Source organism: Tympanuchus pallidicinctus, unplaced genomic scaffold (assembly GCF_026119805.1).
Source record: "Tympanuchus pallidicinctus isolate F22 unplaced genomic scaffold, pur_lepc_1.0 scaffold5, whole genome shotgun sequence".
Lineage (NCBI taxonomy): Eukaryota > Metazoa > Chordata > Aves > Galliformes > Phasianidae > Tympanuchus > Tympanuchus pallidicinctus.
The window spans coordinates 8398342-8413455 of record NW_026294769.1 but is presented as its reverse complement, the minus strand read 5'-3'; the positions used below and the strand labels follow the sequence as shown (position 1 = coordinate 8413455).

At 41.8% G+C, this 15114-nt stretch overlaps 1 protein-coding gene across 1 annotated transcript; it reads left to right on the top strand.

The window, feature by feature from the left end:
- The first annotated feature begins 4710 nt into the window (after positions 1-4710).
- Positions 4711-14375, top strand: CFAP90 (cilia and flagella associated protein 90). The gene is made up of 3 exons (XM_052703924.1): positions 4711-5470; positions 8077-8193; positions 12978-14375. The coding sequence occupies exons 1-3, from the start codon at positions 5297-5299 to the stop codon at positions 13155-13157; spliced, it is 471 nt and encodes a 156-aa protein (XP_052559884.1). The 5' UTR covers positions 4711-5296; the 3' UTR covers positions 13158-14375.
- Positions 14376-15114: the final 739 nt, after the last annotated feature.

Below are 15114 nucleotides of genomic sequence, written 5' to 3'. Positions count from 1 at the left end.
AAAATGAAACCCAAACATGAACACTTTGGGAGCCTGCTGCATTTCTTTATCAAAGACAGTGCTGTGTGCCAATTTATGGAGGACTACCAAGGGGCAGGAAGGAAGACTAGGCTTGCAGATATTTTTCTTGACTACAGAAGTAGTTGTGATCACCTGTAAAGTAATGCTATTCAAATGCTGTTTCCAGAAACAAACATCAGCATCCTATCTATCCTGTATGCAAAGCATTATTAATTCTCTTCACATTCCTTTAATGGTTTATCTACTTCATAAACTATCTACAGACCTTACCTTTTTCCACTGCGGTGCAGGTAGCAGTTCAGCCTACTCATTTCTAAACAGAAGGCTGTGCACATTCATAGGCAGAGGTGTTGAAAGTCTGTCATATTGTTTTCAGAACCTTGTATCAGGACAAACAATTAGGCATATCATCAGGAATGTTTATATGCTGACGGATTTAGTTTTACATGATGATTACCTTGTCCTTTGATAATTAATTTTCCTTTTGGTTGTACTTCAGTATGAAGGTTTTTTTTCTTCCTGCAAGAGACAGTCTGTCACTCATTCAGGGCCTTAAAGAAACAAGCACTTGTGTGAGATGAATGGCTTGACTTGAGGACCAAACCTATTACAGCAGAAACTGGACAGTTTTAGAGTCATCTGTGCTTCAGCTTCTTTTTCAAGGATGATGCCTCACAGCATTTGTTGGAAAGGCTGTCTCTCTTTCATGGCTCAGGAATACATGGCTTTTTGATACATGCTGAGGCCAAACAGCAAGGAGAGGAACTGAATTGCTGAGCTATGATTTAACAGCTGCCTAGCCATCTCTGCTGTAAGTGCCACCAGCTTGAAACAGGTATGTCACCTTGCAGTAAGAAGACTGCTACTGTGTTTTTTCTGCATTTCAATAGCTTGTTTAGTTACATGTCATCTGTCTTCTTGGGTCCATCCTGTCACCATCTCTGTCTCATCATCGTCTCCCCTCTGACCATTTGCCTCACCAAATTAATTTGACAAATTTTCTTGCTAAGTTTTTCCAACAACCAGTTTGATATTTCAGAACACTCATCCTGCCTTTGAGACATTGTTATAAGTATAAAAGCTGTAGGGAGGGGAGCAGAAGTGAGAGAATAGTTCAGTTGGAAGGAACATTCAGAGATCATTTAGCCCAACTGCCAAAGCATTCCAGGGCTCACCAAAAGCCAAGGCATCTTACTGAGGGCATTGTCCAAATGCTTCTTATCAACTGAAAGCCATAGGGCATCAACCACCTCTCTAAGAAGTCTGTTCCAATGTTTCATCACTCTTACAGTAAAAAAAGGCGTGCTTTGTGCTTTTCCCACGTGTCCTGTCATTGGTGACCAGGAACTACAGCCTGGCACCTCACTCTGCACTTCCCCTCCTTAGGGACCTGCAGAGAGCAATGAGGTCACTCCTCGGCCTCCTCCAGACTACACAGCCCAAATGTCCTTTTACCAGCCTTGTTGCCCTCCTCTAGATGCTTTCAAGGACCTTAAAATTCATTTTATACTGTGGAGCAGCAGATCTGCATGTAATATTCAAAGCGAGGCCACATCAGTGTTAAATAGACGAGGAGAATCACCTCCTTGGATCAGTTGGCTATGCTGTGTTCAGTGGACCCCAAAATGCAGTTTGTCCACTTGTCCACCATTGCATACTGCTGGCTCACGCTGTCACTGACACCCCCAAGGCCATTCCTCCTGAGATGCTCTCCAGCCATTCTTCTCCCAGTCTGTACCTGCATCCATCCCAGTTGCAGAACCTGGCATTTTCCTTTGTTGTAATTCATGCTACTGATCATATCTAATCTTCCAATCTTATCTAGATCCCTCTGATCCCTCCAGAGTCAACACCACCTCCCAGTTTAGTATCATCAGCAAACCTGCTAAGGATGCATTGAGCTGCATCTAGATCACTGATAAAAAGCATTAAATAGGACTGGCCCCAGAACCGAGCCTTGAAGAGTACTCTACTGACCAGCTGCTACTGACCAGCTGCCAGTCTGATGTAGCCCCATTCACATGTAGGACACTTTAAGCTCTAAAATTCAGATCATCACCCAGCATAGTGTGAACCTGTTTATCACACCATTGCACAATTTGTCCAAAAGGATGCCATGAGAGACAGTATCAAAGAATATGTGCAATGCCTCTCCTTCACCCACCAAGTGGTTAGAGGACTTTTCCATTTTGGCTATGTGCCTTAAATACCTTTCAGTATCCCCAGGATAACCTTCTCCATAACTTTTTCAGGACCAAAATCAGACTACTAGGTCTGTAGTTTCCTGGATCTTCTCTCATGCCCTTACAATTCTGTGACTACTGATGGAAAGTCACGGCTTCTCTGGTCACAGTCATTCAACACAAAAGACCAGGCAGTCCAAGATCTATCATTAATACTAGAAACTAAGGCAAAAAGTCATTCAATGCCTTCTCCGCTCTCTCATCCCTATTTGTTAGCTGACCATCAAGTATCAGTGCAGTGTTTTCCTTAGACCTCCTGCTGCTACTGACATACTTAGAAAAATATTTTTTGTGTATCTGACATCACAGTAGCCACTGTCAACTAAGATAAGCTTTGGTTTTTCTCACTCTTTTCCCTGCAGATGCAAACTGCCACCTTGTACTCTCCCTCTGAAGCCAGACTTTGCTTCTAAAGCTCATATATTTTCTTTTTTTGCCCTAGTTCCAGGAGGATTTTCCTATTCTCAAACAACAGACCCAGGGTGGCTCCTCTTATAGTTGGTTCACTCAGTACTTGTGACAGGATGTTATCTTACACATGCTTCAGAAATTTTCAGACATACTTGTCATAATAGTATGATATTCCAAGTTTATGTTTGGGAAGGTGAAGTCTCACATAAGGACGAGATAATCAATCCCAAAAAATCCCCTAATTGCCTATAGCTCATCTATGCTACTGTCCTGGGTGGGCAGTAGACAGTAGACACCTAGAACAACTTCCACTTTGTTACCTGTCTCCTTAATCCTCATCCAGAAGCTCCCTGCCACATCATCCCTAACGTCAATGACCAATTCAGTCTAGTCTCTCCCTTATGTACAATGCAACACCTCCCCCCAGCCTGCTTGGCCTATGCCTCCTGAACAGCTGAAAATCTTCCATCCCAGCATTCAGTCATGGGACTCATCCCTCCAAGTCTCACAATGATATCAGTGCTCTGGGAGAGGAGCAAATCTTCCAGTTCATCCCATCTGTCTCTCATACTATGTGCATTAGTATATAAGCATTTCAGAATGCTCCTGAATATGCTGTGTTCTTTGGAATGACACAGATGATCCCATTAGCCTTGCCTCAGAGAGTGCCACATCATCCTTTGGCATAACCCCAGTGCTCCTAATGGTATCCCCTTCCCTTATCGATCCTAGTTTAAGTCCTCTCAATCAGTCTTGCCAAGTTAAAGGATAAGAAACATTTTCCCCACTGAGATAGGTGGAAACCAACTCGCACCAGATCATAGATGTCTTGTCTTGAAGTGTTTTCCATGTCTATAAAACCCAGCAGGTGGATGCACCAGTCCTGGAGATAGGTATTGAGTCACCTATGACTGCTTCCTGCTGCTTCTTCACAGCGCCAGTCTCAACTTTGCTGCTTAGAGGTTACCTGACCCTGATGGGAAAACTTGCAAATACCTCTTCTTTCATCTTTTCAAATCTATTGTCTGCCACACTGAGAGCAGAATCAGAGAGAAACATTTCAAATGTGACTTCAGGAATCCTGTGTACCTTAGTTTAGACTTCTAGTGAACAATTTCTTGTGGCTGTATTTACAGCTACAGCTTCAGCTGAACTGCTTTTTATGGTTTGCAGTCACTTGGTGCTCGTACTAAACTACAAAACAGCACTTGCACAGTGGCATCTCTGTGTAGGAAGCTGATGTCAGACAACTATTGTTTAAAACTCCACTGCTCACATATTCTGTGGTAATTTGACTAATGTTACAAGGAGAACCCAAATTGGTAGAGGGGTATTATTAGATAAGCAGATGGAAATTGTCATGAATGATTAAAAGTCTACAGAGTACAAATTTCTCACCATTGCACTAGAAAAGAAGCAAGATGCTAGTTACATTTTTCAGTTTATTAGTGAATGGAGAATGGAAGCCGTATAGTAGAAATGGGAAGTTTACATCAAATGTGGGCTCAAGATGCCTACAGGAATTGGTTATGAAGATTTAGGTATCGATTTAGGTATTCAAAACAGCTTGCAAAAAAATACTAACAATTATAATAATGGCAGTATTGCACCTATGACACTAATACTGCAATTGCCAAAAAGAGTAGCAACACTATAGAATCATAGAATATCCCAAGTTGGAAGGGACCCAAAAGGCTCACTGGGTCCAACTCCTGATTCCACACAGGACTACCCAAACACAAGACCATATGTCTGAGGGCAGATCCAAACACCGCTTGAACTCCACCAGGTTGGTATCGTGGCCACTGCCCTGGGCAGCCTGTGCCAGGGCACAAAATGAAGCTAGTCACATATCCCCAAGCAGTACAGGAGGAAAGAGAACAGTCAGTTACACGTGTGCATTAATATAAAATAAGCAAATAAATGAATATTGAAACTAGGAGCCAGGTGTTACTGGGGTAGAGCAATTTTAGAGCTAATCACTTAACTGAAGTTGCAGCTGGGAGTTGCTCACTGTCAGTGCCCCAAAGTGAGCATGCAAGATTTCAAATCAACCTGAAAGGGCTAAAACTCAGAAAAACATGCCTAGCTTGGCACTGAGTGTTGGCAGGTTCTTCAAGATGCAGATGCCTCGTTCTGTTGGAAATACCATGTTTTGGTGTGTTTGTTATTCAGCCTCTCCAAGTGTGAAAATGCTCCCACGGAAGGGAATTTTGGCAAAGTGCAAAAGATCCCCTTGGGGAAAACAAATCAATAAATAAAAATCTCTTTTGGTCCAGCTTTGTTCTCATTTGCTTTCCCAGCCTCCAGAGACAGAAATGAATCAGGAGCTGGAAGGAGGAAGGTGTCGGAGGCCGCGCTGGGCTGGGAGCAGGGCACGCTGCCCAGTGAGGAGGCTCTGAGACTGCTGCTTAAAGCCGAGCTGAAACCTCGCGCATCATGCTCGTCAGTGTGCGACTCCAGGTTTAATACGTGACCAGCTCTCGCCCGGGCCGAGGGCTCCGCGTTGTCAAACCGCCTCACACATAAACACACCCCGAGTGCTGCGCCTGCCGCTTTCCCCCTTGCCAACCCGTTCCGCGGTGCCGAGAGACGGCAGAGCGTTACCGGGTAACGGCAACATGGCGTCCGCCGCCATAGCGGGCGCAGGGGAGCAAGGAGGGGACGTGGAGGAAGGCGGCAGCGGGTTGGGGAGGAGGCGCCCGCCTCCCATCTCCTCTCTGTCAGCCTTCAGCTACATCCCACCCCGGCGGGAAGGTCCCGCGGAGCTCAGCTACTTCCACCGGGTGGCCCAGGTGAGGGGCGGCTGGGTAGGGCAGTGCAGGGCACCGGGCAGTAGCACTTTGTGGTTGAGAAGGAGGTTTGGCGTTTCCAGGGTGTGAATTGCAGGCTGAGGGGGGAAAGGTAGTAAAGGAAAGTGTCACTGGATGGTGCAGAAGGCAGATAAAAGGTTGCTCAGTGGCTGCACAGTGATGAAGGACAGAAGCTCAATCGTTCCGTCTGGAGCAGGCTCAGGGAGACCTAATCAATCTCTACGACTCCCTGAAAGGAGCTCTGTGGTCAGGTGGGGGTCAGCCTCTTCTCCCAGGTAACAGCAGTAGGACAGGAGGGAATGGCCTCAAGTTGTGCCAGAGGAGATTCAGGTTGGATATTAGCAGTAATTTCTGCTCAGAGAGAGAGCGGCGAGGCAGTGGCACAGACTGCCCAGGAAGGTGCTGCAGTCACGGTTTCTGGGGGTGTTCAAAAGCCATGTGGACGTGGCACTGAAGGACATGGTTGGTGGGGATGAGCTGATGGTTGTTCCGAATGATCTTGGCGATATTTTCCAAACCTAGTGATTCTGTGACACTTTTTATTTATTTATTTATTTTGCCAGCACTGTTTGCGTGGCATTGTTGAAAGACAAGATTTGCCATTTTAGATTCAGTCCTGTGGATTTCAGCATCGCTTTGGGAACATGCCAGATGTTAAGGAGCACAGGTGGTGTTGTGCATAACAGAGTGTGGTAAGGCAGAGAACAACAGGAGTAGGCCTAGGGAAGGTCAGAGGGCTTGGCTGGTGTATTTGGGGTTGATGGAGCTGGCAGGGAGAATGGCTCTTCAATCTGCATGGAATTAACAACCATATGCTGGTACTTTGGTTTACAATACAAAATTTGCTTTCACACTCCCAGTGACAAGGTTTGTAAATAAAAATGTATTTAAAAAAAAAAAAAAAAATACTTAAGAAAATGAAACCTGCATGTCAGAGGCCAAAGCAGAGAGAAATAGAGAAAGATGTTCTAGCATGTGTCCCAATGCCAGAAATTTCCACTTGTTAATCCTTTGGCTGACAACTACTCCCTGTACTACTTTATGTAAGTTATTATATCCATTTTATTGTCCTGCTTCCCCTTCTGTGATACAGAAAAAGCTTTTATCTACTTTTTGTGTGGTTGGAATATTAATGTATATTAATGTATATTAATGCAAAGTGCTTAGCCCCAGAAGCAGTACACAGAGGATGCCCCTCCACCTCGTCCTAGTAAGTCTGCATTTAATAATTGGGAAATAACAGCAAAGAGGCAGGATTTTGAGCATAGAATTGTTTCTGTACAGAAGAACTTAAATAGATGACCAGGGACAAGCGCTAACTCTTAACAGGTTGGCTACTATCTGCAAGTTTCAGAAAAAATCATCTGCTCTGACACAGGTAACAAGTAATAGACACATAATGCCACATGAAGAAAAACAAAGGAGCGAGTAACATTCCCAATAGTGAGCAGAGATTAGATGCCTACCGAAATTCTAAACAAAACTGGTAATGTGGAGAGGAGAGGACAATCAAGGAAGCATGGGAATAATGAAAGTAGCAAATCAGATGCAAGATGCTCTTGAATATGCCTGAAATTCTGTGAGACTTGATCATTTCTGAGGAATGAAGGGATGTATAGATTGCAAATCAAACCACCTCTTGGCAGAATCAAGTAGTACAGCTGTGCTTCCAATAGAAACGTGTGATTACAGTGATGCATTGCTAGCATTCTTGCCTGAGATTTCCTTCTGAGGGAGCCTTCTTGACCTGCCCTGACTTGAATGTTTTTGGAGAACAGTAATGGTGAGTCTCAAAGGGCATGAATTCTCCAAAGGCTAAATTAAGCACACTATAACATTTAAAGGTTAAAGGGGAAAAAAAAAAAAAAAAAAAAAAAAAAAGGCAGAAGAAAATGCACAATTTTTTTTGGTTTGTAAAACGTCATGTATAAAACCAGTAATCCGTTGACTTTTTAATGAAGAACATAAGCAACTGACAGCATATTACAGCAGGGGATTTTGTCCTTTTCATGAGAATGCTTTTTGTATTTGAAATTCCTCCACTTTTTTAAAAATTAGATTTCATGAATGCATTTTTTAGCAGATCAGATCTTTCATGTTATTCAGCTGTAACTGACAACAGATATCATAAATACAGCAATGTTCTGCGTTGTGGTTTACTTTATTTTCATGTATGAGAGATTACAGGATTACCACTGTGGCAGGTTTCTGAGCTCTTCTCGGTTCTGCTTTAATTAGAAATTAAATGGCGGTTCCACTGTGGGGCACCTTCACATTTTTCATTCCAAATCGATTTTCTGTTCCAAAGTTTCAACAGATTGGAGGGAAAAATTGAGGTAATTTGCCAGAAGGGAAATTTCAAAGATGGACAGATCAAAAAATAAAAAATCACATATTATTCAGTATTTTTATTGCACATTATTTCAGAAGAATGACCCGAGCCTGCTAATGGCAGCTCAGATGTGTTACAGTTGTCATACTCTGATGTTATGTGTCCACTGCTTTATTATTGAATCCTCTGTATGTATTCTATATCATATGAATTTAAAGAGGACTATTATTTAGCCATTTTTTCTCCTTTTCTAAAGGCAGGAGGGGTTTCCACCTACGACTCCATTTTTAAAAGACCAGAGGGTTACAATGAAAAACTTCACCGATGCGACAGAGAACATGCAAGGAGTCGTGGTCTTAACATCAATGATGAGGTAAACCTTCAATAATTTCAAAATTATTTTTGTTAAAGGTACTTCATTCATCTTGACATGGCTGGAAATAAGTGAAGACACCTGAGCTAGCTCTTGCTCTTTGTGTCCTGTAGATTTCCAGATCACAAACCTTATTTTAGTTAAAGAGTAGGGGAAAGAGATGTGCGCAGGGAGCCAAACCCTCTGTTACGGAGTTTCAGTGATCAGTCTCTGCCTCTCCTGAGTTTGCAATTGTGGTTGTCCTGCATCTACTTTTATGATGCTGAAAACTTGTACCTGAGAGGGCTGGAGCTAGGGACTCCACCTTAACCCCAGTCCTGTGATATCCCCATTCCCTGAACCTTACAGTGTGAACCCATGTTTGGTGAGACATCCCAAGTCTCTAAAAGAGGTTGCCCTGCAGGAAGGGAATTCGTAGGGAGCTCGTGCAAAGAAGAGGTCAATCAGACAGCCACAGACATGCCTGGAAAAGGCTAAGTGAAGCAAAAGCATTCAAGGACAGAAGAATTTGAGTTTAGTGTGTAGTCTGATAAGTAAGGAAGTATGCAAACATGTTTTTGAACAGCTGCGTTGAAAATAGGAATACTATAATCTATATACTTAGATATAAAGATATGCTTTTTCTTTGTAGCATATGAATAATACATACATATGCACACACACAGACACAGAGGATGTCAAAAAAAAAAAAAAGATAAGGCACAACCTCTGTGTATTAATGGCCTTGAAACTGCAGTGGATTAATAAGAAGGAAAAATGATGATAGACTAAGAATTGTTTCCTGTGTTAGATATGATAAAGAGAAAAACTTGAAATTACTGTAATTGCTGTGAAGTAAAACTATTGAGATTTTGGGACAAAGGCCACTGCTTATAATTCCTTTAACTAGCAGCTATACATGCCAGACATTTTACTGCACAGTCATAATCCCCTTCAGTTCTATCAGACAGTGCAGGGAGTATTAGGTACACTCAAAGGAATCACAGAAGTGCCCCTTAAGATTATCTCCTCCTGCCTAGTATCTCACCTGCAAATCTGCATGAGGCCAAAAGCCATGTAAATGACCAATCTAATGAAAAATGAGCCAATCCCTCCACCACCTAGCCAGCATCAAACCCAATATCCGAGTGAGACATTTGTGTAAAAACAATTTTATTAATGCAGCATCTTAACGGTTTCTTTCTTACTCAGATTTTGCTTCCATTCAGTACCAGCAAGTCACTTTCTTTAAAAGTTTACTTGCTGAAGCAAATGCTTATAGGCCAGAATGCAGAGTAGTCCTGCTGGGCAGTGCACACAAGTGACTGCCTGGGAACTGTTCTAAACAGGTGTCCCTTAATCCAGTCCTTTAATTAGCATGGAGGCACATCAAAGCCACAGCTGTTGAATGATGCAACATGATCCTCATGCATGGGATGGCACCCAACACTGGACTTACCCATAACTAAATGCAGGTCACGTACTCAGATCCTGCTCCTTAGTTACCTCAATGGCTCTCACAGACCTTGTAAAATACCAACTATTTTATGAAACATAATAAATAAAAATGCCAAAATTGACATCTTTCTAATACAATGCTGAAAGGAGACAGGTGGAATTCTTCACAGTACACTTCTTTCTTTGAAGTGGAAAAAAACCAAATCATTACAAGCAAGCCTTTCCTTTCCTGCAGAGCGTGGGCACACCCTGGGAATCCAACAGTACAATCATAGATAGCTCAGTTTAGCTGCACATAATGCAGTGACTAGAGCGAGAGTGTTTGCACATGGTTGCTGTTGCTGATTTCAAGTGTTAACAGTGATAGAATTACATGCTGTGAAGGCATATAATGGGATACTTTCCAACCAACCGTGGAAAATTTGGTATCTGCTTAATGCAGAACCTTAAAAATCATGGAATACTGCTGCATAGTCAGCGTTGTGCTACCAAGGATGCTGAAAATCTAATCTTACTTTTTTAAAGGAAAAATGAACTACCTATGATCACATACTACTACTTGTCATTGGCAAGCAAAATCCTTTTTGGCCAGCGAAGACTATTTTGATGTTACAATCTCACCTCAGTGTCTGGTATGATCATGTAGCAAATCCTCCTGGAGATTATACTAAGGTACATGGAAAACATGAAGCTGAGGTGATGATAGCCATCATGGCTTCACTAAGGGCAGATCATGCCTGCCAAGTTTGGTGGCCTTTACGACGGGGTTGCGACACTGGTGGATAAGGGAAAAGCAACTGATGTCATCTATGTGGACTTGTACAAAGCATTTGATACCAGCTTGGACAACATCCTTGATTCTAAAGCTGGAGAGACCTAGGTTTGACAGATGGACCAGTTGGTGGATAAAGAATTGGCTGGATGGCTGCAAAGAGTTGTTACCTGACATCATGTTGCACACCACAAGTAACCAGGAACAGGTGATGTTCCTTAGAGTCAGTACTGGGATTGACACTATTTAACATCTTTGTTGGTTACATAGAGAGTACAACTGAGTGCATCCTCAGCAGATTTTCAGCAGATTACGCTGAAGGGAAGAAATGCCACCCAAAGGGACCTGGACAGTCTCGAAGTAAGCCTATGCAAACCTTGTAAAGTTCAACAAGGCCCGGGTCCTACACCTGGGTTGAGGCAATCCCAAGCACAGATACAGAGTAGGCCAGGCGTGAGGGAGAAACACTTAGGGGTCTTGGTTGACGAGAAGCTCAACATGAGTCAGCAGCTCAGAAAGCAAACTTCTTGTGTCTTGAAATGTACGAGAAGAAGCACGATCATCAGGGCAGGGGAGGTGATTCCCCTCTCTGCCCCACTTCTGTGAGACCCTACCTACAGTACTGCATTCAGCTCTGGGGTCCCCATCATAAGAACATGCGCCTGTTGGAGTGGATCCAGAGGAGAACCACTAAGATGATTAGAAGGTTGGGGCACCTTCCTATGAAAACAGGCTGAGGCAGCTGGAGTTGTTCAGGCTGGAGAAGAGAAGGAGCAGCATTCTAGTGCTGAATGGAGGCCTACAAGAAAGCTGGAGAAGGACTCTATCAAGGTGTTCAGTGATATGACAGAGGGTAACATTTTTAAACTTAAGGGGGTAGATTTAGATTTTATGTTAGGAAATTCTTCACTCAGAGGGCAGAGAGGCCCAGGCTGCCCAGAGGAGTTGTGAATGCCCTATCCATGGAGGTGTTGAAGGCCAGGTTGGATGGGGCTTTGGGCAACTGGATAGAATGAAAGTTGTCTTGCCATGGCAGAGGCTCAAACTAGATGGTCTTTAAGATCCCTTCCAACCCAAACTCTGCTATGACTCTATGAATGATTCTGTAATTTCTTTAGTGTTTATACACAGGTGGGAAGAGGGGGACAAAATGGTCTGATGTTTCTTTTCCTGCTATTCTTCTCATCTGTTGATTTTTTTTTTTATTTTTATTTTTGTTCTGGTGGGGTTCAAAGTTGGTGAACTGAATGGCATTTAATGGGGCAGTGCAAGATAAGCAGGTGAGCTGGCAGGAGAGTTGAAGGAAGAATGGTTGCTGCTTCTTTTTTATTTGGGGGGAAAAAAAAAAAGGCTTATAGCATCTTTCCAACAATCTTAGATTTAGATTTGTCCATCTTTCAGGTTATGTTACACCTGACTGCGCTGCTATGAGGCTATTTGTACCTCTGCTTCATCTTGCATTCTCACAGGAAATGTGGTGGTTCATGTGCTTCAGAGGTTATGTGCTATCATAAATTTTAATATGACTCAGACTTGTGTTGTAGCAAAGAGCTCATTTATGTGCACCTCAGCTGTGGTGAGGGGTCTGCGTTTTTGGCTCTCCTTGTAGATGTTATTTATGTTGTAGTACTAGGCAAATACACTGGGGACCAAGGCTTATTGTGTTAGCCAGTGTGCAAACATACAAGCAGCCTGATAAATCTGAGACCTTTGGCTAGGGAAAGCAAAACAAACAAATCCTGCCTGCCTTTCCCTTCTGACTCCAGAGCTCCCTGTTGCTGCAGCACAGGAAGGAACTGCAGATTGCAGATAGTAATTGTATGGCCACTTAAAATGCACTTTATTAAGGACAGGCTTAGAATAATCTTGTTTTGGATGGATTATTTTTTAACAATTTCACTTCTTATTATTGCAGAGCAGTTATTTCTGTAATCTTGGAGCTACAAACTGTTTTAGTAAAACCTTTCATTGTGCACAAATCCAATAGCATATGTTTTATGTCCCTTGGGGAAAGGTTGCATGGGCCAATAGTGGTTGTGCAGTTTTTATTTAGGCCTTTTTTTTTTTTTTTCTTGTGTGTGTGTGTCGTGGTTTCACTGAATTGTGCAAACATGTCCTCCTGGAGTAAGGTATTCAAATCTTTAGTTTTCATATTTGTGCAAGTCAGTGCACAAGAAAAAGAAACAATGAAATCTGTGCCATTTTCCAGTAACGTGGTGTTTACTTTTGCCAGTAATCACACAGGGTGTGAGGGTGTGTATGTTTTGTGTGTGTAGGGGTGTGGGTGGGTGGGTGGATGGGTGTGTGTGTGTGTATGTAGCTTAGGTGGTGGTGTGGCACAATTCCACGTCTTCTCATCATCCAGTGATACTATTAATATACGTTAAAAAAACAGACTAGGTTAGGAATGGAACATGAGAGTGCAGATCACTGCTACATAAATATACCTTTGTATAGCAGATGCTGTACAGATCCATCTGTTCTCTTGCCCCCAGGCACAGTACATTTAGCAGTAGTTAACTGCCAAGTATTCACTCTGTGATATCCTCATAAGGAGAGTGTTACATTTTCACAGGAAATGGCAAGACCTGTCGCTGTTTTGTCATCTTCAGAGTATGGGAGACACAGAAGTAAGCACACGGAGCAGCTGATCCGAAGTCATGCAAGGATTAATTGTGTGCAGGCAGAATTCTACAGGAAAAATGGCATTACGTGCTTATTGGAAAAACCTTCTCCAAGACTGGATCCGTGCTAACATTGCCAGCAATATTTGTCTGCAAAGAAACATGTCAAAATGCAGAATAGTGCTTCTGCCTTTTTCTTCTGTGTTTTCATTAATGAAAATGATTTATATGAAATAACTGCACTTTTCCTCATGCTGATTCAAATCTATGTTTTCTCATTTTAGTTTCTTAGAAGTCTCATGTAGAACATCCACAAAAGCTGAACATTTTAGGAAGCAACACTGGAAATTAAATCTGTTGGGTCAACAGACATCTGTGCTATTTCAGGCAGTAGCTACATAATTGTTCACTGAATGAACATTAATTTTGCTCCTCGGGGTATTAATACTTTCTTAACACTTACAGTTCTTAATCCCTACAAAATCTGTAAACATATTTTTTCTTTTTTTTCTGCAGAACAGTAATTCAATCAGTAATTCAACCTAGATTTTCCAAAGTGGATGAGAAAGTAAATAAAGATCTGATTTCTAAAAGTACTGAGGAATTTCATTAGAGTTCAAGTGGAAGTGAAGTTAAAGGGAACTTCTCAGTGCTTAGCATGTAAGAAGACACTAAAATTTTGATTTAAATTATTTTAGGCATCCTTTTTGCTGACATCAGTTAAGAAAAATGCTGTCAGAGGGATTGATCTGTCACAAGAAGAATCACTTTTGTAGACCAGTGCTCTAATACAAAGAGAGCAATAACTCATTAGTTTGGTAAAAAGGATTAAAAAAAACCCAACAACACAAGTCACTTAAAAAGTATGTCTAGAGGTAAATGTCTAAAGCCACTTAAACACCTTCTTCCTTCTATTCTCATTGAATCTAGTAGTGGAGTTTTAAGATATTTTCAGGAAAAGAAACATCTTCTGCAGGGTGTGCATCCTTGTGGTTCTGCAGCATTATTGATCCTGTTGTTGTTTAAAGCTGAAGCAATATTGATACTGTTCAATATCAACATTTAGCCAGACCGATCACACTTGTTTAAGAAGGATTGGAAAGCCACAGCATTGACTGACACTGTACTTCTGTCAGATACTTAAATAGGAAATGAGTCTGCTAGGAAAAAATAATACAAATAAGTACTTCCTGTAGGGCCTTGGATATGCAGGGAACTAGGCAATTGATAGAGCATTTGGTATGATGTGAGGAGCTGATTATACAGAGCAGTCCATTCTTAGAGGTGTTTGGCACTTTCAGTATTTACGGCTTGTAATGTCCCCTCTTTCAGTGAGTAATGGCTGTGGATAAGAGGGCAGAAACTGCTACGTTCCTTTTCAACAATGAATACTTCATTAAAGAAATCCAGCAGCATTAAATGAAAAGGAATCACACACAGTATGAATGAAGTGAGAAAGGAATGTTTTCTAACACCACCAGAATGCTTTATCAAGGGTATCACAAGTGAGATAAAATATGACCATGTTCTATAGACGTTATTTTTAGTTTGGTACAGGCAGTACAAATTACTTCATTCAAATAGTCTCACTATACTTGCAAACCATCTGTGTTCAAATAACTAAAACGTTTGAGAACACTACCACCTTCTGGCCAATGTGAGAAACGTGCATCTCCAGATGATTTCCACCAAAGGAGTGTAAGTTACAAGATACCAGCATTAGTTTACTTATCTGTGCTTATGTCACCTACTTCTCTTTCAGTATCATCTCACCCTCAGGTTCGAATGTTTTTCACATGTTTTTAATCCTATGACTTCTCATTCAGGTGTGTGACTGACTTCTTTTAATGCTCAGTGTCAAAAGAATACCTTCATAAAAATTTTATTTTCTGTAAAGCAGTGCTATTTAGTGATCAGCACTCTACAGCTCCTAAATCTGTGTAATAAGCTACTGATGCTTGTGCACTTACTGCAAATTTTAGTTTTCTAAAACACTTGGAAACAACATACAAAAAGCTGGGAATAAATTGTATAATTTCTTATTATACTGTCAAGAAAAAAACCTGATTGATTGGTACATAACACGGT